Genomic DNA, 22,103 nt, shown 5'->3' on the forward strand with positions numbered 1-22,103 from the left:
GACTCTTACCTTGACTTTGTGCATGTCAACTCCATACATCTCCAGCCACTTGGCTTTGTTGAGGTAGTTGATTTCTGCTTGAGATGGTGTCTGCCCTCTGCAAAGAGAAACAACTCGATAGAATTCAGCTGCTCGTTGTAGCTCAGCAGGTGGTATTCGTGTCTCCAAATGGGAAGATTGTGGGTTCATGTCCCATTTCACTGGGACACACGGAAAACAAGGTCTACACCTCTGTGTGTATGACAATGGGGCAGCTCAGAGGCGCAGCGGTAGAGTTGCTGCCTCACAGCACCAGAGACCCGGGTTCAATCCGGACTACGGGTGCTGTCTGTACGGAGTTTCTCCGTTCTCCCCGTGACCTGCGTGGGTTTTCAACCAGGATCTCCGGTTTCCTCCCACACTCCAAAGACCTACAGGTTTGTAGGTTAATTGGCTTTGGTATAATTGTAAACGGTCCCTATTGCGTGCCGGATAGCACTTGTGCGAGGGGGATCGCTGGTCGGCGCGGACTCGGTGGGCCGAAGGGCCTGTTTCCGCGCTGCATCTCGAAACTAAACCGAACAATAATAAGCCTAAACCCAGACCCACAGAATGAGAATGTCAAACCTGCATTCCTTCCACTTCTCAAAGATCGCAAACTCCATCTCCTCGCCCTGATTTGGCACAAATCGGAATTCGGACACCAAGTCGGGTCCATGGTCCGAAGGATCGCAGTCACCCATTTCAGCTGCATTGAAGTAATCAGCAAATAACCCAGGGAAAATTAGTAACTCTTCCTCTTCCCCACAATATCACATTTTAAAAGCGAATCTTTGCAAGCTAAGCAGATAATCTCTCAATGACTCTCTTAAGAAAGGTTCAGAAAACGGGTGCGAGCGTTTTGAGTTGAGTTTAGTTTATTTTAGTCACATGTACTGGGATACAGTGAAAAGCTTTTGTTGTGTGCTAAGCAGAGAGTGGAGAAATAGGTGCGAATTTTGGTGGGAGGATTGGTTCGTTGTCAATGGTTTGTTCGTTGTCTATTGTCTATTATCTATTATCTATGTCGTCTGGGACGACAGGTGGCACAATGGGCTAAGTGTTCGGCTGGCAACTGGAAGGTAGCCGGTTCGAATCCCGCTAGGAGTGCATACAGTCGTTGTGTCCTTGGGCAAGACACTTCACCCACCTTTGCCTGTGTGTGAATGCGTGTGAATGTGTGTGAGTGATTGGTGGTGGTCGGAGGGGCCGTAGGCGCAGATTGGCAGCCACGCTTCCGTCAGTCTGCCCCAGGGCAGCTGTGGCTACAGAAGTAGCTTACCACCACCGAGTGTGACTGAGGAGTGAATGAATAATGCGATGTAAAGCGCCTTGAGTATTAGAAAGGCGCTATATAAATCCCATCCATTATTATTATTATTATTACCCAAAATTGGAGAATTCAATCTTCATACCATTGGGTTGTAAACTGCCCAAGTGGAATATGATGTGCTGTTCCTCCAACTCCATCTACTGTATCCGGTGCTCCTGATGTGGCCTCTTTTACATTGGCGAGACCAAGCGTGAACTCGGCGACCATCCCACTGAACATTTGCTCTCCAGCAACCAAGGCCTATTGGATCTTCCAGTTGCTAATCATTTTAACTCATCTTCTCATTCACTTACTGGCCTTTCTGTCCTGGGCCTCCTCCATTGCCAGAGTGGGGCCACATGCAAACTGGAATGACAGGACCTCAGTCTGCTTGGTAGCTTACAATCAAAAGATGTACGATCGTTGAATTCTCCAATTTTAGGTAACTAATGAATGCTCTCCTCTTTTTCTCCCAACCACCTATCTCTCCCTGTGCTCCACCTGGACTCATGCCTATTCCTCCCCTCCCTGAATTTCTTCCTCCTGTTTCACAATTCGCAACTCTTCAATTCTTATCGTGCATCTTTTGTCTTTTCATCACTGGCCTTAATCCAACCATCTGCCTATTAATACCCTCCCACCCCTTCACCCGTATCCACCCATCACTTGCCAGGCTTTGTCCTGCACTTCTTCTCTTCCAGCTTTCTTTCCACATCACACCCTCACCACGATCAGTCTAAAGGGCCCTGACATGAAACCTAGCCTGTCCATGTTCTCCAGAGACGCTGCCTGAACTGCTGAGTCACTCCAGCACTTTGTGACTATCGTTGGAAATCAATTTCCTCGACTTTAACTCGCACGCAATTGTTCCCGCTCGCTACTCATGCGAACCAGTCCTGGCTCAGAAGTCACCAGGACGTGATTTTTAAAAATGACACGTTAAAAAGGCAGCAAACAGGTGAGTCTGGATACTGTCTAAGTCTACTACTGCTATACACTGGTGCTGTATCTGAGATGCTCATCTAATATGTATCTACGTACTTATGTACAGTGATACTTGCATTGAACCGTATGCAAAAATGAATTTCACTGTATTTCGGTACATGTGACAAATTAATTGCCAGAGGGGAAATTAGAGATGAGTGGAAATAAAGTATATACAGACCAATGGGATTGACTGTGGACAAAAATAGGGAGAGAAAGAGGGGGATTATAGGGATTATACTGACAGTCAGAAACATGTATGAATCTAACATTCTACCACTTAGCTTTAGACCATGCTGTAAGTTTAAAATGGTTCTGACATTAAATGAAAAAGTTCTTGAACAGAAGTTTTACTAAATAGATGGCAACAATCCACAAAATGTGGTTCTAGGTCATTTTTTTGGTTTATGGCCATTCAGATAAGCAATAAATATCAGCAATACAGATCCACCACTGATTTTCCAGCACCCTTGGTTCCAGAGACCTTCTGTATTATCCATTTTGCCAGACCAACGGGGGCACGGCCTCCGAGACGAGTTGAACGATACCGGAACAATGCACCTGGGCTACCAAGGGACCGAGCTATCGGCCCACAAAGGGCCTCGTAAGTAGACTATGGGAACGGATCTGCCGGCTCTGGCCGGGTTGGAGTTCCAGCGGCCCTGGCAGCAGGGGAGCAAATTCGACCCGCTGATCGGCCGCAGAAGTCCCGATGCCTTGGCGCCACATTTTCAGAGAGCCTTCCAGGAAGGATTTCAAGTGGGCTCTTGCAAGTTTGTCCGTTTTAAAGGAGGTACCAGGAAACCGGAAGTGGATCGGTACAAGCAATACCCATAGCCTCAGAAACAAGTGTTTTTTAAATTGCAGAGGGCTATTGTTGTCTATCTCAATATTGTTGCAATCCCAATAATTGACAGCTCCCCAAAAATTCATGGAAAGTAGTGAATGCCAATAATACCCGCGATACACTCTCAGAGATTACTTTATCCTTAAGGGCCTAGCCAACTTAGGCGATTTTTCAGCGGACTTCCGGCGACTGTCATGTTGCGGGTACTCACCAGACAAATCGGGAACTGGAACGGCGAGTGTCAGAGCGGAACACACACACACACACACACACACACAGCAAGGGCGGGGACCAGGGCAAGTGGAGGAGCGCTGTCTGAAATTCACACTGTGCAAAGCCAAGGTGATACAGACACACACCGCAATGAACAGGAAGGTTAAGACGGCTAGCACAGTGTACAGTAAGTTCTTTAAAACAGGGGGGAGAAGGGGGGGGGGGGGGGAGAAGGGGGGAGACGGAGTGGAGACACGTTTAAGAAGCCAGACAACTTTTAATAAGCCAGAGATACACAGCTGTGGAGTTCGGCGGGCATTTAACATTACCGGTCGGTTTTCCTTGGTTCTGAAAACACGTGCTTACGTTTTTTTTTCCCCAATGAGCAAATGAAAATGACCAGTCAGCAAAGGCAATTAACTAAAACTATGTACAACTACCTCAACTACCTATAACGACATGGTGACCCCACTACAACTGCCCCCACTACTACAGAATTATCGATTATCTCCATGGCAACCAATTTTTGCTCACAACAATTTTTTCAACATGTTGAACATTTGTGGCGACCATACTGAGGCCGCAACTAGTTCCCAGAATGCGGAAGCTCCTTGCGACCATGAAGGAGACTCACCAGAGACCACCAGCGAACATGTGGCGACCATGTGGCGAGCTCAGAGTCTCCTGCACTCGCCTAAAAAGTCGTCTAAGTGGGACAGGCCCTTAAGTTACACAGTTCCACCTGCCTGCAAGAACATGAGCAGTTACTGGTCCAAGCTAATGAAATACAGAATGAGTTGCATAGCAACATTAGGCAAGTAAGAAGATATCCACAAGATATCTTATCTTTGGCCGGCACAGTGGCGCAGCGGTAGAGTTTCTGCCGTACAGCTCTTTCAGCAGCAGAGACACGGGTTCGATCCCGACTACGGGTGCTGTCTGTACGGAGTTTGTACCCTCTCCCCACGATCGCGTGGGTTATCCCCGAGATCTTCGGTTTCCTCCCACACTCCAAAGACGTACAGGTTTGTAGGTTAATTGGCTTGGTATAAAAATGTAAATTGTCCCTATTGTGTGTAGGATAGTCTTAATGTGCAGGGATCGCTGGTTGGTGTGGACTCGGTGGGCCGAAGGGCCTGTTTCTGCTCCATATCTCTAAACTAAACTAAACTATCGGGTAACTATGTGACAAAACAGCGGCCACAAGCAGTTTGGAAACAAGCATCTGAAGAAGGGTTTCGGCCCGAAACGTCGCCTATTTCCTTCGCTCCATAGATGCTGCTGCACCCGCTGAGTTCCTCCAGCAATTTTGTGTACCATCCAACTAAGAACCCTCTGCTAAGGTGATAAAATGTCATGTTCCGCATTTCCTACTTCTGAAGCATAAAGGAAAGGTTACCAGATGTGGCATTTGATGAGCTGAGATGCTTTCCAGGTATCATCTTACCAAGGAGCATCGGGGCTGCCAAAGCAACAAAATACATTCAATGCAGTCTAGACCAAAGATCCGCTATAAGATCTTTGGTCTAGACAGAACTTTAACCTGAAAAGCATCAATGGCTTTCATTACTTTAATGCAGAGCGGCAATAAACAAAACAAACCTTGAACGGCATATGCTGACAGCTGCACCGACGTGTCGGACGGGCATTCTAACCTGAATTGTTGGAGGGAAAAGGAATAAAAGAATTTAGTTTATTAACTTTAATCTGCAGATAAACTCACTCCAGGCAGTACACTACCGAGCGACAGGATATGGACCTCTGCCCAGAATTCACCACTCAGTGTGCGGCCCATTGTAATTTGACCTTCAAGAAAAACGGGAATCTTTTCTAACAGAGTTATGTTTTTCGTGGTTTGCTGTAACAGATCAAGTCACATCAGAATTACACTTGTTGGCATTGTATAATAAAACTGATAAGATTCAGATAGTAACTTGCTAATTCTTGAAGAACGGATATTATTTAAACAAATTTGTAAGCTTTCAAAAAAAAAACCCACAATACATGTGCTTTGGCATCTTTACTGCATATTGTTATATTGATAATTGGCACTATTAAGTTTGGGCTGTATTTATAGGTAGTTGTGGGGTTGATTGATATTAGTCTTGAAGATGAAGTGCCAGACGGCACGGTGGCGCAGCGGTAGAATTGCTGCCTTACACCATTTGCAGTGCCGGAGACCCAGGTTCGATCCCGACTACGGGTGCTGTCTATACGTTACTTTGTATGTTCTCCGCGAGACCACGTGGGTTTTCTCTGGGTTCTTCGGTTTCCTCCCACACTCCAAAGACGTACAGGTTTGTAGGTTGATGGGCTTGGGATAAGTGTAAATTGTCCCTAGTGTGGGATAGCGTTAATGTACGGGGATCGCTGGTCGGCACGGACTCGGTGGGCTGAAGGGCACGTTTCCGCACTGTATCTCTAAACTAAAAACTAAACAGACACAGGAGGCAAAATCTCAAACAGAAGAACAACAACTTTCTGGGAGCATGTTCTTGCCAAGCAATACCTTGGTTTAGATGTGTCACCCCCTTTAAAAAAAAAAAATAATTGGCTGGAATTCCCTACGTAACAGCATCCTCCGAGCACCATCATAAGAGCTGCAGAAGGAGAATGGGGTTGAGAGGGAAAAATAGAACAGCCATGATCAAATGGTGGAACAGACCCGATGGACCGAATGGCCTAATACAGCTCCTATGTCTTATGATCTTATAAGGTGAAGGAGAAGCTTGAATATTATCATCCAGGGCCATTAAGGCTGGATAATAAATGCATCCTCCTCAGCATCTCCCCACTTGCTGAAGATAAACATGTTATTGAAAGTATCTGGTGCCAGATTGAAAGTAACCACTGGAAGAAATATAAGAGGGATTTCCAGAAAGTGTATAGGAAGGAACTGTGGAAGCTGGTTTACACCAAAGATAGACACAAAATGCTGGAGAGACTCAGCGGGACAGGCAGCATCTCTGGAGAGAGAGAGAATGTGTGATGTTTCAGGTCGAGACCCTTCTTCAGTCTGGATTCCTTCTATCCAGAGACACTGCCCTGCCCCGCTGAGTTACCCCAGCATTTTGTGTCCATCTTCGGATTTCATAAGATCATAAATGATAGGAGTAGAATTAGGCCATTCGGCCCATCAAGTCTGCGCCACCATTCCATCATGGCTGCTCCACCTCTTTCCTCCTAACCCCATTCTCCTGCCTTCTCCCCATAACCTCTGACAGCTGTACTAATCATGAATCGATCTATCTATCTCTGCCTTAAAAATATCCACAGACTTGGCTTCCACAGCTTTCTGTGGCAAAGTATTCCACAGATTCACCACCCTCTGTTCAATGCACCTGCTTCACACCAATTTCATCCCAATGCACTGAATCATTCATATTCCGGCATGTCTTTTCATTCCATTCCCCTTCTCCTTGAATGCAAATGCCTCGGAACACTGCCATAGAAATCCATATTTTAACGACATTTTTGGATAATCCATTATCTCCCAAATTCCCTATTGATTTACTACAGGTAACATCGTGAGAATATTAATAATGAATAATCCCTTTCACCCCCACTTGCTAAAGGCACTGAATCCAAAGTGCAGGTTTGAGCACGGTTGTCCTGCCATCTGCAAGAACGCGCAGACAGAATTTACAGGCTAATCGACAATGGAAGTTATCACAGTCAAGCCTGCAGCTGGCCTCGCCATGATCTGCAGGTACTCAACACCAATGATTGCAGTGTTTGAAAAAGAACTAGTAGATTGGTCCAGCACGGGAGCCTGACTCAAACTTGAATCCAGGATTAGATGAATAGTTACGTGTTTTAACCTACGGACCCATCTCCTAAGCTGTATTATTGATAATTTACTCTATTTTTTTTTAACTTTCTTTTTTTTTCTTTTCTCTCTTTCCATCTATAAATTTAAAAAAGCAATTAAAAGCAGTGTTAATACGTAATTGATAAATGTGGACCCCAACTATTTTGATAGCTGGGACCCCGGGACCCTAGATACTAATAATATGTAATCGTTAAACAAAGTCTGTATTGGTTTGGATTATGATATGCATATGCTTCTAATAAAAAATATTATTTAAAAAAAAGAACTGTAGATGCGGGTAAATCGAAGGTAGACATAAAATGCTGGAGTAACTCAGCAGGTGAGGCAACATCTATGGTGAGAAGGAATTGGCGACGTTTCGGGTCAAGACCCTTCTTCAGCAAGGGGAGGGGGCAGGACAGGGAAAGAATGTAGGCAGAGACAGTAAGACTAGTTGGAGAACTGAGAAGGGGGAGGGGATGGAGCGAGAAAGCAAGGGCTATCTGAAAGTTAGAGAAGTCAGTAGACTCGATTGGCCTACTTCTGCTCCTATGACTTATGAATGATGAATGATGCTGGCAAAATGCACCAGCGAAATCTGCCAGTTAAAGACAGATGCGGGAAGTAAGTCTGCTGTGCTCCTGGTACGAAGGATCCTTAGTCCCACCATTAAGAAAGATCATCTTAACCCCCACCCAGCCCCTCCTGCTTTCTTATCACTCACCTGCCTCCATCTCCCTATTCCACACCTCATCCTCTCGCGCTCGTCTACATCTGCCTGTCGTCTTTTGTTCCAATTACGTCCAGCAAGCACCTAACCGGCCCCTATCTTACAACACCCCCCCCCCCCCCCCCCCCCCCCCCCATCCCCTTGATTCTGTCCATCTTCCCTCTCCAGTCTCAGTACCAATGCAGCGTCTCAATCCAAGACATTAACAATTCCTTTTCCGCAAAAGATGCTGATCGTGTCGCTGAGTTCCTCGAGTAAATCATTTGTTCAAGATGAAAGAGCACATACTTGCTCAGAAGGCGGACACAAGGCGGCACGGTGGCGGAGTGGTAGAGCTACAGCCTTACAGTGCCCGAGACCCGGGTTCGATCCCGACTATGGGTGCTGTTTGTATGTTCTCCCCGTGACCTGTGGGGGGTTTTCTCCGAGATCTTCGGTTCCCTCCCACACTCCAAAGACCTTCAGGTTTGTAGGTTAATTGGCTTGGTATAGATGTAAAATTGTCCCTAATACGTGTAGGATAGTGTTAATGTGCAGGGATCGCTGGTCGGTGCGGATTTGGTGGGCCTGTTTCCACGCTGTATCTCTAAACTAAACTAAAACTAACAAAAGCTTGGAGTAACTCAGCAGGTCAGGCAGCATCTTTGGATAATAGGAAAAGGTGATGTTTCGGGTCGAGACCCTTCTTCAGTCTAGGTCAACCGACTTACCCGACTATCTCTAGATCACATAAATAAAAGGACATTGCCATCGAATCACTTGCAAAGCAGGATGAACTTGGGCCTTACTAAGCAAGACTCCAATAAAATGTAACCAAGCATTACTTACTTGCCACTCAGAATATCTTGCTTTAACTGTAGCACAAACAAGTATCTGCAAATAAAGAAGGATTCAGACATGAGAAATGACCAAAAGCAGAAAAATACATTAAATGTATTTTACTTCTGTAAAGCAGCAAATTGTGATCTGGAATATACTTAAAATAATAGGAGATGAGAGATCAATATTTTATGAAGGATACGGTTAAATTTTCATGGCCCTTCAGCCCACATTGCTGTGACAACGGCAAGGCCAATTTACCCCACACAACTGCCTGCATGTGGTGTCGTTCGAAATTCCACCCCTGTTTATGTCTCTATTCAAATAGCACTTAAATGTTGCTCACTCGTCTACTTCCACCAATTCTGACAACATTTTTTTAGTTTTTAGCATTTTAAATCAATGATATGCTTGCTCAGTCACATGGCATGTTATCAAAGGTCTGTGCGTGACAGTTTTAATACCAGCTCGGCCACAGAAGCAGATAGAAAGGTCACAAGAAATTGGGAACTCAATGCTGGTCGGGTCACGGAGGTGAATCAATCAATATCACACTCACATCCAATTTACCCCAAGAAATGCAAACGCACTGCCTGGTGTTAAAGACAGCAAGCATTCAGAATGGGAGCAAGCATAAACAAAATAGTGCATTCCAAACACAAATGATAGTAGTATATGGATTAATAAGATGTCAAAATGCAGCATTTTTATAAAGCTCTATCGTACAATAATCACTGATCATTGACAATACCAACTAGACATATATAATAAGTGGCAGGGACTTCAGGAATGCTGATGTACAGAGGAACCTTGGGCTGCAAGTTCAAAGCTTCCTGGAAATGGCAACACAGGTGGAGAGGGGAGCGAAGGTGTCATTGGGCCTATTTATAGGTCGTGCACTGCATATATGAGTTGGGATGTCATGTTGCAGCTGTACAAACCATTGGTCAGGCTGCACTTGGAGAATTGTGTGTGTAGTGTGTGTAGATAGAATTGTGTGTAGTGTGTGTAGATAGAATATTGCCCCATCTTGTCTCCACACTACAGACAAGATGGGGGCAATATTAGAAAAAATGAGAAATAATCTCCAGGATTTTGCCAGAATTGAAAGACTTTACTTATAAACAGGGATTAGATAGGCTGGGTTCATTCTCACTGGAACAAATGAAGTTGATGGTCCATCTAACAGATTTTATAAAAAATGATGAGGATGGATAGCATAGAGTCTATTTCAATAGTCAAGAGTGTTCATTGCACTGGGAAAGGAACACCAAAATTCTCTCTTGTGGAACAATTCTTACTTAATAGAACAATTAACAGGTCTACAGAGGACGCCATATCTGCGGCCCTACACTCTGCCCTGACCCACCTGGACAACAACAACTCCTACATCAGGTTGTTGTTCATCGACTTCAGCTCCGCATTTAATACTGTCATCCCCGCCAGCTTGATCACCAAACTCAGCGGACAGCATCACCACCTCCATCTGCAATTGGACACTGGATTTCCTCACCAATAGACCACAGTCTGTTAGGATCAACAACCTCACCTCCTCCACTCTGACATTGAACACCGGCGTGCCACAGGGCTGTATGCTCAGCCCTCTCCTCTATTCCCTCTTCACCCATGACTGCGTCCCTATGTATGGCTCCAACGCCATCATAAAATTCGCCGATGACACCACGGTGGTAGGACTGATCAGGGACAATAACGAATCAGCCTACAGGGAGGAGGTCCAGAACCTGACAGCCTGGTGTACCAATAATAACCTCGTCCTCAACTCAAAGAAGACGAAGGAAATCATCGTAGACTTCAGGAAGACCAGAGGTGGCAGACATACCCCCATCCACATAAACGGGCCTGAGGTGGAGCGCGTCTCCAACTACAAATTCCTCGGGGTACATATCTCAGAGGATCTGTCCTGGTCCCTCAATACCACCAAACTGATCAAAAAGGCGCAGCAGCGCCTCTACTTTCTGAGGAGGCTTAAGAAAGTTCACCTGTCCCCCTAGATCCTGCCCAACTTCTACCGCTGTACCATTGAAAGCATCCTGACCACCTGCTTCACGGTATGGTACAGCAGCTGCACCACAGCTGATAGGAAGGCACTGCAACGGGTGGTGAAAACCGCTCAGCACATCATCGGTGCCCTGCTCCCTGCCATGGATGCCCTCCACCGCAAACGGTGTCTGAGACGGGCCGGGAAAATCATCAAGGACCCCTCTCACCCTAACCATGGACTATTTGCCCTCCTCCCATCAGAGAGGCGGTACAGGAGCCTCAGGTCTCGCACAAGCAGGCTGAGGAACAGATTTTTCCAAAACCCCATCACCCTGCTGAACTCACAGGCCCGACGCTAGCTATCTTTATACTCTTTTATCTGTATATATTCATTGCCTATGTACTAGTTTAATTCATCCACATTGCACATATTGTTTTAACCAGTATTTTACTACCTTGCACTCTGATTAGATGCTAAACTGCATTTCGTTGTACCTGTACTCGTATTTGTGCAATGACAATAAAGTTGAATCAAATCAAATCAAATCAAATTAAATTCTTACTTTAATCGGACCTTACTGGACTTCATCTTGCACTATACATTATTCCCTTAATCCTTTATCTGTACACTGTGGACATCTCGATTGTATAGTCTTTGCGATGACTGGATAGTACGCAACTAAAAGCTCTGTAATGTACCTCGGTACACGTGACAATAAACAAAACTACTTGCTGTAGCTTTATGAGCATATTAACTAACGCCACAATATAAAAAATAAATATGATCTACGGCCGTCTACGCCCGCACCTCCAGACACAGGAACAGCTTCATTCCCAGAGCTATAGCGGCTCTGAACCGGGCCTGCTGCGTGCCCCCCCCCCACCCCCCCCTGGACTGTCTCCCCCGGATGGTCACGTCGCACAGACACATCTGCACTTTAGTCTGTTTGAACTGTTTTGACTATTTTACTGTTGTAATGTTCTTTTTACAAACCATGTTCTCGGGGTATCTAAATCTAAATTGTATTAGTTATTTAAGTTATGACATCGGATGGAAGCTGCATACCAAATCTCGTTGCGCTTATGTGCAATGACAATAAAAGATATTATTATTATTATTATCAATTACACAAAAAAAATATTAATACTAAATAGCCAGGCTATAATAGTACAACCTTTACAAAGTCCATAACAGTTCATTGCTGAGGTAGGGTTGTGTAGCGTGAAGAGTGGATAGAATTGAATTAAAGTGAAAGGGCAGAAATGTTAAAGAAATCTGAGGGGAAAATGTTTCCACACACAGGTAGTGGTTATATGGAATAAGGAGCCAAAAGAAGTGGTATAGGCATATACATTTACAAATATTTAAAAGACATTTGGGCAGCTACTTTGAAGTAGAAAGAGAGGAATACAGGTCTAATGGGGGGGGGAGGGGATTTGCATTGAACGGCATCATGGTGAACATGGACGAGTTGGGTCAAAGGACCTATTTATGTTGTTCGGTCATTCTACCTAGTTCCACTGTTCGCATCCTTCTATCCCTGTCGTTAGCACATCTTCCCCAGCCAACAATGGGACATTATGCACTCCACCCTTCCTGAGGTCATCTGTTGCCGACCCCATTTTGTTCTGGCCTTCTCTATCTTTCAGTCTGAAGAAGGATTCCGACCCGAAACGTCACCTATTCCTTTTCACCAGAGATGCTGCCTGACCCGCTGAGTAACTCCACCATTTTTTGTCCATCTCCACACCTATTTCTGAGCGGCACACTTGGGAAACCTGAACGGAAACCTCTGGAGACTTTGCGCCCCACCCAAGGTTTCCGTGCGGTTCCCGGAGGTTGCAGGTGGTTGCCGGGGGTTGCAGGTAGTGGAAGCAGGTAGGCAGACTGACAAAAACCTCCGGGAACCACACGGAAACCTTGGGTGGGGCGCAAAGTCTCCGTTCAGGTTTCCTAAGTGGGACAGGGGCATAAGCCAGCCATTGAGCAGTTTCAATGGAATTTTACTTTCAGCTTGAGGTTGAATTTTCAATGCTTGCCCAGACATTCCATGCTGTTAATCATTCCACAGAATAAAATATTGTAATGCCAGGACTTCTACTTTGCTGAGAAATAAATCAACTAAACATCAGGCGCATTATCGGTCAATTAAGCCAGCAGGTACGTATTACTGACTCGATTTACATGCGTTTTGAACTCTGGCTTGGCAGGCCAACAGGTTGTAGCATGCCTTTCTTTCAAGAGCCGTAGAATTGTTACCCAGTACTGAACATACTGTGCATGCACACACCTTGGGGAACACAAACTGCAGAATTAAACACATTCCTGGCAACAACTCTGGCCCTGCCCAGTTCACAATGGAATTAAGACATCAGATCCAACAATGGATCAAAATGAGTTTTACAATCCAATGAATGGGACAAGAACTGGTTGGATTCTGCAAATGAGCTTGATAAACGCGCTTGGTGTTGCCATTATTTCCACCGCAGATGATACAATTCTTATTAATCAACGTCGACCCGTAATCATTCGTGCAAACCAACATCAGACGACTCAGGCTCTGTTAGTTGAACAGCTCACAAAGGTCACGGGTTCAATCCCCTCGTGTAGTTTAAAATTAGTTGGTGGCTGCTGGTTGTAGAGATGGAAAAATGGACATTTAGGACTGATGCGCAAAGGACGACAGATGGCACAATGGGCTAAGTGTTCGGCTGGCAACCTGAAGGTGGCCGGTTCGAATCCTGCTTGGAGTGTGTACTGTCGTTGTGTCCTTGGGCAAGACACTTCACCTACCTTTGCCTGGGACTAGAGACGGAAATTAGCTACTGATTGGCTACAATCTCGCATATTTACATGCAAATGTTCATTAATATGCACTGTCCTTATAAACAAATTATTATTATATTATTATTATTATTATTATGCAGGAAAGTGGGCTTTGGTGGGTTGTGATATCTGCTACGCCGTGGGTAGCCGCAACTCCAATTGAAGAGGGATATCGATGAGCAGGAATGGAGGTATGGAATACGTGCATGGAGATGAGAGTCTGTCTTGGCATCATATTCAGCAGAGACATTGTGGGCCAAAGGGCCGGTTCTATGTGATCACTTCCACAGTTGCAATCTTGGTACTTCAACGTGCAGGCGGTCAGAGGGAGAGAAGATGGCCTTCATCTCTCCATTGTGCTCCAAGCATTCAGTCTGAACCACTGCAATGGAACCAAGCGGCAAGAGTGCAACCCACAAAGTTAATATCCCAGCACTCATTCACTACTGTCAGCCAAATTCCTATTTCTCCTCCAATTTCTTTACGGGGGTGGAAAAAACAGCAGAGAACATAATGCATAGGTCACCAATAAGCATGAATACATCACGTCTTCAGGCCTGTAACAGGTACAACTCTCAAGGGAAACAAGACAGAAACATTTTTTTTACCTGGTTAATTCTTCATGGAGATTGTTCGGCTCCGACGAGTAAAATTTAACCCGGAGATGAAGACAGTACGGTGGGCCAACTTCAAAGATAATTAAAAACAGATTCAATATATACACCAGAATAGAGATACTCAGTGTTCTGATTCTTATTAAATACATAAAAGTACATGCCCTGATTTCAGGCCAACCATGTCAAAAGCTGGCTTCCCCTTCTCACTGTGAACATCACTAGCTCATATTTCCACTTATTTCGGAGTTATACCAGTGAGTATACCATTCTATTCCAGCTGAGTTGAAAACAAGCTTTGCAGAGGGACATGAATAAAACTGAAGATAGACACAAAAAGCTGCAGTAACTCAGTGGGTCCGGCAGCATCTCTGGAGAGAAGGAATAGGAGATGTTTTGGGTCGAGACCCTTCTTCAGACTGGGTGTCAGGGGAGACGGAAACTAGAGATATGAAAAGAGAGTTAGATATAACGCTTGGGGCTAACGGAATCAAGAGATATGGGGGAAAAGCAGAAACAGGGAACTGATTGTGGGTGATCAGCCATGATCATATTGAATGGCTCAAAGGGTCGAATGGGCTACTCCTGCACCTATTTTCAATGTTCCTATGAAAAGGCACATAGAACAAATGAAAGGTGTGCAAAAGGACAAATCAAAGCCAGCAACAATGGTCAAGAATTGGTGGAGTCCACAATGGTCCATTGTTGGCTGTGGAGAAGGTGATAACGAGCGATACAAACAGTGAAACTAAGCAGTGCAGGAAAGAACTGCCGATGCTGGTTTAATTCGAAGGTAGACACAAAATGCTGGAGTAACTCAGTGGGACAGGCAGCATCTCTGGAGAGAAGGAATGGGTGACGTTTCGGGTCGAGACCTTTCTTCAGACTGATGTCAGGGGAGTAGGCGGTATAGAGATAGACTGTAGCCGGAGACAGTAAGACTGGTGGGTGAACTGGGAAGGGGAGGGGATGGAGAGAGAGGGAAAGCAAGGGCTACTTGAAGTTAATGTTCATACCGCTGGGGTGTAAGCTGCACTATCTGGTTCACCTAGAGCAGGGGCTCCCAACCTTTTTTTGTCCTGTTTACCCCTGGCAACTTTAATAACAATGTTATTTCACTTATTTATGAACATCTAATGATGAACAGATAGATACTGGTATACTAGAACCAAACACAGTCAGTCAATGAGAAAAAATATGTACAAATCTATAATCAACAAATTTACCCCCTGGGCAGGCGAAATTTACCCCGTGGGTAGGTGAAATTTACCCCAGGTTGGGAACCCTTGTCCTAGAATAACTGATAATGTATTGTATATTTATTTGTTGTGTTGTTGCGTTTAATACAGCTGCAGCAAGTAACATAGAAACATAGAAAATAGGTGCAGGAGGAGGCCATTCGGCCCTTCGAGCTAGCACCGCCATTCATTGTGATCATGGCTGATCATCCCCTTTCAATAACCCTTGCCTGCCTTTTCCCCATATCCCTTGACTCCACTAGCCCCTAGAGCTCAATCTAACTCTCTCTTAAATCCATCCAGTGATTTGGCCTCCACTGCCCTCTGTGGCAGGGAATTCCATAAATTCACAACTCTCTGGGTGAAAAAGTTTTTTCTCACCTCAGTCTTAAATGACCTCCCCTTTATTCTAAGACTGTGGCCCCTGGTTCTGGACTCGCCCAACATTGGGAACATTTTTCCTGCATCTAGCTTGTCCAGTCCTTTTATAAGTTTCTAAAAGATCCTCCCTCATCCTTCTAAACTCCAGTGAATACAAGCCTATACCTTATACCCACATGCATACCTCACCTATACCCACATGCAATTCCATACATTGTGGCCACAATATAACGTGAACAAACTGCAAACTCAGTGTTCCTGCCTTCATCCTTCAAAAGGGTCTTAGTCTTCCATTATATTCAGCACTGATGCGATTCCCGAATTGTCCCTCTCTCCCACCTTCGGCAAGCATTGCAGCCAAATCCCATGCCCCTTTATTTCCTGCAGCAACTTCAACTGCCCTCCAACGAACCTTTCAATAGAACTGAATCATTCAATCAACAACTGGAGAGCGATCCTGAGCAACCATCTACCACATTGCAGACCTTCGGAGACCCTTTAAATCAGACTTTACTGGATTCTATCTTGCACTAAACATTATTCTCTTTATCATGTATCTGTACCTGTGAATGACTCGATTCTATTCATGTGCTGTCTTTCTGCTGACTGGTTATTTTCAGCTTAGTTCCGTTTAGTTGATTGTCACTAAACTGAACTAAACTGATACTAGCCAGTCGGCAGAAAGACAATACACCTTTTCCAGCACGCAACAAAAGCTTCTCACTGTACCTCGATACTCGCGACAATAGACAATAGGTGCAGGAGTAGGCCATTTGGCCCTTCAAGCCAGCATTGCCATTCAATGTGATCATGGCTGATCATTAGACTAAACTAATCGTCCGAAGCCCAGAGCACTTTGCAGATGCTACTCGTGGACTCGAGTGGAGAGAGTGGTTGCAAATACAACTTACTTTTCACTTGCTTCTTGATGCTCTTGGTGTTGTCCAACCAGTGCTGCAATACAAAACACCAAGGCACGTCATCTTCTGATAAGGCTTAGAGACCATGTTAGCCAACAAATAGCAAGGACTTCCCCATTTTCCACTAAAACCGTAGAGGAATCTTACTCTTGCACTTCAGTAAATGTGCCGCATCCCACGATTGACTAATTTGCTGACTACACTTACTGAGTTCTGCGATACCAACATCACATGTCACAGCCAGCAAGCTTGAAGCTGGAGAAACAAGGAACTGCAGATGCCGGTTTACAAAAAAAAGGACGCAAAGTGCTGGAGTAACTCATCGGGTCAGGCGGCATCTCTAGAGAAGGACACAACAATGCTGGAGTGGCTCAGTGGGTCAGGCAGCATCTCTGGGGAAAAGGAATAGGTGACGTTTCAGGTCGAGACTGAGAGTCAGACTGGAGAACATGAACAGGTGACATTTCGGGACTGAAGAAAGGTCCCTACCCGAAACGTCACCTTTCCGTGTTCTCTAGAGATGTTGCCTGACCCACTGAGCTACTCCAGCACTGTGTGTTTGAAACTGCAAGCACGAGACCTCATGAGACTGGGATGACTCAAAAGCAACTTCAGATCTGTGCCACAGCATACAAAATGGAAAGGCATACCCTCATAAAATAGTTGTGATGAAAGATCAGGGACTTGAAATGAGCTCTCTCTCCATAGAAATCCTGACCTATTCAGCGTTGGCTGGATTTTATCTTTTGATATTTCCCATATTTTGAATTTGACTTGCAAACATTTATTGACTTTTAAATTATGCACCCTGATTTTTGGATTCTTTGCCTGGTCCAATATAGCTGCTTTATCATTTTCTTTTGTGAAAAAAGGATTTTATTTGAGCCAAAGTTGGAAGCTTTCCAAAGTATCAATGGAAACAAAATTCATAATAGGATCAGAGAGGCAAGCGCTCTCCACTGATTCACCTTTTAAACCACAAAAGGAGAAAATTACCCACCCAGTCAATCATAGTGTTACAATTCCATATAATTGCTTGAGGGCCTTATGGCAAATGACCGAGGCCAGGTAGCTTCAGTGGCACGGTGGCGCAGCAGTAGAGTTGCTGCCTTAAGGGCCTGTCTCACAGGCGATTTTTTAGGCGACTACAGGTGACTAGGCTGTCGCCACATGGTCGCCCGGGTGCCACCTGTATGGTCGTGAGTAGTCTCCTAAAGTTGCCCAACGAGTCGTATTGTCTTTCTGGTCGCCGCTGGATTTTCAACACGTTGAAAAATTTTCGGCGACAGTGGCAATCCTGGGATTGACGTCAATGAGCGTAGCTTGACTTCTCCTGACATGGGTGCTGTCGTAGGTTGTCGCCGGGTAACGTCAGTTGTCGCCGGTGCTGATTTCGGTGAATTCCATTGTTGTATTCTCCGGCAGTCGTCTGAAACAAACACCTAACGTCACCGGTTATCCGGAGACCTGCTACGACTATGACAGTCGCCGGCAATCGCCTAAAAATCGCCTAAGTGGGACTGGCCTATTACAGCGCCAGAGTCCCGGGTTTGATACTGACTACGGGTGCTTGTCTGTACGGAGTTTGTACGTGACCTGCGTGGATTTTCTCCGGGAGTTCCGGTTTCCTTCCACACTCCAAAGACATACAGGTTCAAGTTCAAGTTCAAGTGAGTTTATTGTCATGTGTCCCTGTATAGGACAATGAAATTCTTGCTTTGCTTAAGCACACAGAAAATAGTAGGCATTTACTACAAAACAGATAAATGTGTCCATATACCATGATATAAATATATACACACATGAATAAATAAACTGGTAGTGCAAATAACAGAAAGTGGTTGCTAATAATCAGAGTTTTGTCCGAGCCAGGTTTAATAGCCTGATGGCTGAGGGGAAGTAGCTATTCCTGAACCTGGTTGTTGCAGTCTTCAGGCTCCTGTACCTTCTACCTAAAGGTAGCAGGGAGATGAGTGTGTGGCCAGGATGGTGTGGGTCTTTGATGAGGCAGCGACTGCTTGTAAGCCAATTCGATTTGATATAATCGTAAATTGTCACTACTGTGTGTAGATTGCGTCAATGTGCAGGGATCGATGGTCAGCGCGGACATGGTGGGCCGAAAGGCCTGCATCCAAGCTCTCTCTCTCTCTAAACTAAACATTTGAATAACCTGCTCATTTATCATACGCCTGGCGAAGATTCTTTTTGAAAGCCAGCTTCTTTCGAAGTTCAGGATAAAAACCAAGGAACACCAGTGACCCTTCGATTCTGCTGCTGCAGGGAAGTAAAGTAAACACGCATGTTGTTCCAAGCAACGCACCCTCACCAGCAAAAAAACACGGCCCTGCCAATCGGTATTTCAGAAGAATGAAGCTGGCCTCATGGTTTGGCATTCTCACAAAGCAAAATGAACGACATCAACCTTTTCATCCATAAAGGCTAGAGTAATCAAAGGAGCAACGCCCAAATTCAAGGAGTATCCTTTAACTTATTTTTCAATTCATTCAAAACCAAGCGAGGCAACAAGAGAAATTAAGCTAACAATTTAAACCGTCAGTCATTTCTGCTTCGGAGTAGTCTTGGCGTTAGTGACAGGGTTTGATCCTCCCTGCCTTTTCTCATCTCAGGCCTGTTTTCCTTCAGCTCCTACACATTCCAGCACTAGACATTTAGCAGCACTTGGCCGAGCCATCGGTGCGCACTTTGTTTAGAGAAATGTCGAGCTTTCAGCCTTCTCACATGAAGCAGCTCTTGGGATTAACCAGGCAAATACAAAGCAGATGTCAAAACGGACTTATCCACATTGGGTGGGAGGTTAAAATAATTACTTATTAAAATTCCTTCCAGATACAGACCCTTGTTTCACAAGCCTGCATCGTTTTAAAATGTTATATGTCACAAGAACATTGGAGGCATGGGTTACCAAACCAGATCTGAAACCAGTGTAACTCCATATTCAACTCCAATCCTTTGGTCGGGTTCAATAAATGGCAAGAATTTGGTTGGAGAGAGAACTGGAATTTCCATATTTTCCCTTGGTTAATCAGCAATAAGAAGCATATGACAATGTGGGGGGACAAAGTGTTGGGTATTCCCTTTATTTGTAGGAAGGAACTGCAGATGCTGGTTTAAACCAAAGATAGACACAAAAAGCTGGAGTAACTCAGTGGGATGGGCAGCATCTCTGGAGAGAAGAAATGGATGACGGGGTCTCGAGCCGAAACATCACCCATTCCTTCTCTCCAGATATGCTGCCCGTCCTGCTGAGTTACTCCAGCTTTTTGTGTCTATTCCCTTTATCATGGTTCGATTGTAATCATGTATTGTCTTTCTGCTGACCTTTTCACTGTGCCTCAGTACACGTGACAACAAATCAAACTCAATTCATAACTCTGCAGGCCAGGCAGCATCTGTGGAGGGATATAGACAGCAATGTTTCGGGTCAGGACTAGGGTTGCCAACTGTCCCGTATTAGCCAGGACATCCCGTATATTGGGTTAAATTGGTTTGTCCCATACGGGACCACCCTTGTCCCGTATTTGACTGCTCCTACTCGGGTCGAGGGGACTGTCTGGTCGGAGTGCCGCTTCTGGCCACGCCTCAACCGTCCCGACGTAGTGCAGCCCATGGAGTGCAGCAGCAGCGCCTCGCCCCTGGCCCCGTCGGTCGGCAGCCCGGCCAGCTGTCCGACCGTCGCTTACCGCCGACACCCTTCTCATGGCCGATCATCGGTTCACGAGCTGGATGGGGTGCTGGACTTTGCGTGCAGTAGAACACAAAGCCCTGCCGGCGGGCCACCTAAGCAGTTTTGGCCCGGGTGCCGGACATTGCGAGCGACGTCGAGCAGGCCAAAATTCCTCAGCTGACCCGCAGACTGGGCTTTGTGTGCAGTCCAGCACCCCGGGCCAATTCATCATTCACCCCGCCACGGCCGAGTTGGTCAATGAATTGCCGTTGGGAATTTGACCCTTATTTTGACCTTTTGTCCCTTATTTGGGAGCGAGAAAGTTGGCAACCCTAGTCAGGCCCCTCTTCAGACTAACCGTTTTCACTCCACATTTGCTGCCTGGCTTGCCGAATTCTCCCAAGCGCTGTTATTTTTTGCTCAGAATTAAAGCATCTGCAGTCTCGTGTCTCTAGTTAATAACAATGGGTTAGCTTGTCTGGAGTCTGACCTAGATAGGAAAATTATCACCTTCACAATCAGAAGCACACAATTAGTAAGTCCTAGGAAGAGTGGGATTGTAGACGTTTGTACTTTCTTCCTCTTCTACTGCCCAACGATGAACTAAAACAGAGTTTCAACCCAAGAGAACTTTAAGCAGACTTAACACAAGCAATTAAACAAGAGACTGCAGATACTGGAAACTGAAGCAAAATGCTGGAGGAACTCAGTGGGTCAGGCAGCATCTGGGGAAGGAGTGGACAGAGGATGTTGCAAGTTAAGATTCTTCTTCAAAGTTAAGAGGAGATTTTGTTCTTCCTTTATACCCCAGGATCTTGATCCGCTGGGTAGGTGGGCTAAGGAATAGTTAACGGAGCTTGTAGGAAGGAACTGCAGATGCTGGTTTAAACTGAAGATAGACACAAATGGAGTTTAATGGGTAATGGAGTTTAATGAAGATAAGTGCGAGGTGTTGCTTCTTGGGAAGTCAAACCAGGGCAGCGGCTTCACAGGGAGAGCGGAACGTTTTAATTGGTACGAGGCAACTTTTTCCACACACTGGGTGGTGGGCATATGGAACGAGCTGCCAGAGGAGGTAGATGAGGCAGGGACTATACCACCATTTAAAAGACAATTGGACCGGTACAAGGACAGGATGGGTTTCAAGAGATTTGAGCCAAATGCATCTTGGTCAGCATGGGCAAGCTGGGCAGACGGGCCTGTTTCAATACTGTATGAGTATCACACAAGTGTAGAGACATGCAAAATAGGAGGTAACCAATTCAAAGAAATGATCAAGGATTCCAGAGAAGATTCCTTGCAATATAATGCTTTAAATGCTACTAGTTGTACAAAGTATATACATTTATTTATTTTTTGTTTATGCATAAAGAGTTGCCCGAGACAGGCTTGACATTCTTCCCAAGCCATTCCCTACATAGACGAAAGAAATAGCATACCTACCTGAATACCAGTAAAACTAATTAGAGATAGACACAGAATGCCGGAGTAACTCAGGAAACTTGAACGGAAACATCTGGAGACTTCGAGCCCTACCCAAGGTTTCCATGCGGTTCCCGGAGATTTTTGTCAGTCTCCCTACTTGCTTCCACTACCTGCAACCTCCGGCACCCACCTGCAACCTCCGGGAACCGCACGGAAACCTTGGGTGGGGCGCAAAGTCTCCAGAGGTTTCAGTTCAGGTTTCCTAAGTGGGACAGGGG

General features: G+C 45.3%; 1 protein-coding gene across 1 annotated transcript in view; it reads right to left on the reverse strand.

The window, feature by feature from the left end:
• epb41l5 (erythrocyte membrane protein band 4.1 like 5) overlaps nt 1–22,103 on the reverse strand; it is a 146,246-nt gene that overhangs the window by 75,274 nt on the left and 48,869 nt on the right. The window contains exons 3-8 of the mRNA XM_033024833.1: nt 16,707–16,749; nt 14,171–14,249; nt 8,744–8,788; nt 4,977–5,029; nt 607–727; nt 10–97 (exon numbers count right to left, since the gene is read on the reverse strand). Coding sequence (XP_032880724.1) covers nt 10–97; nt 607–727; nt 4,977–5,029; nt 8,744–8,788; nt 14,171–14,249; nt 16,707–16,749 — 429 coding nt within the window. The remainder of the gene's footprint in view (nt 1–9; nt 98–606; nt 728–4,976; nt 5,030–8,743; nt 8,789–14,170; nt 14,250–16,706; nt 16,750–22,103) is intronic.

Source organism: Amblyraja radiata, chromosome 7 (genome assembly GCF_010909765.2).
Source record: "Amblyraja radiata isolate CabotCenter1 chromosome 7, sAmbRad1.1.pri, whole genome shotgun sequence".
NCBI classification, from domain to species: Eukaryota; Metazoa; Chordata; class Chondrichthyes; order Rajiformes; family Rajidae; genus Amblyraja; species Amblyraja radiata.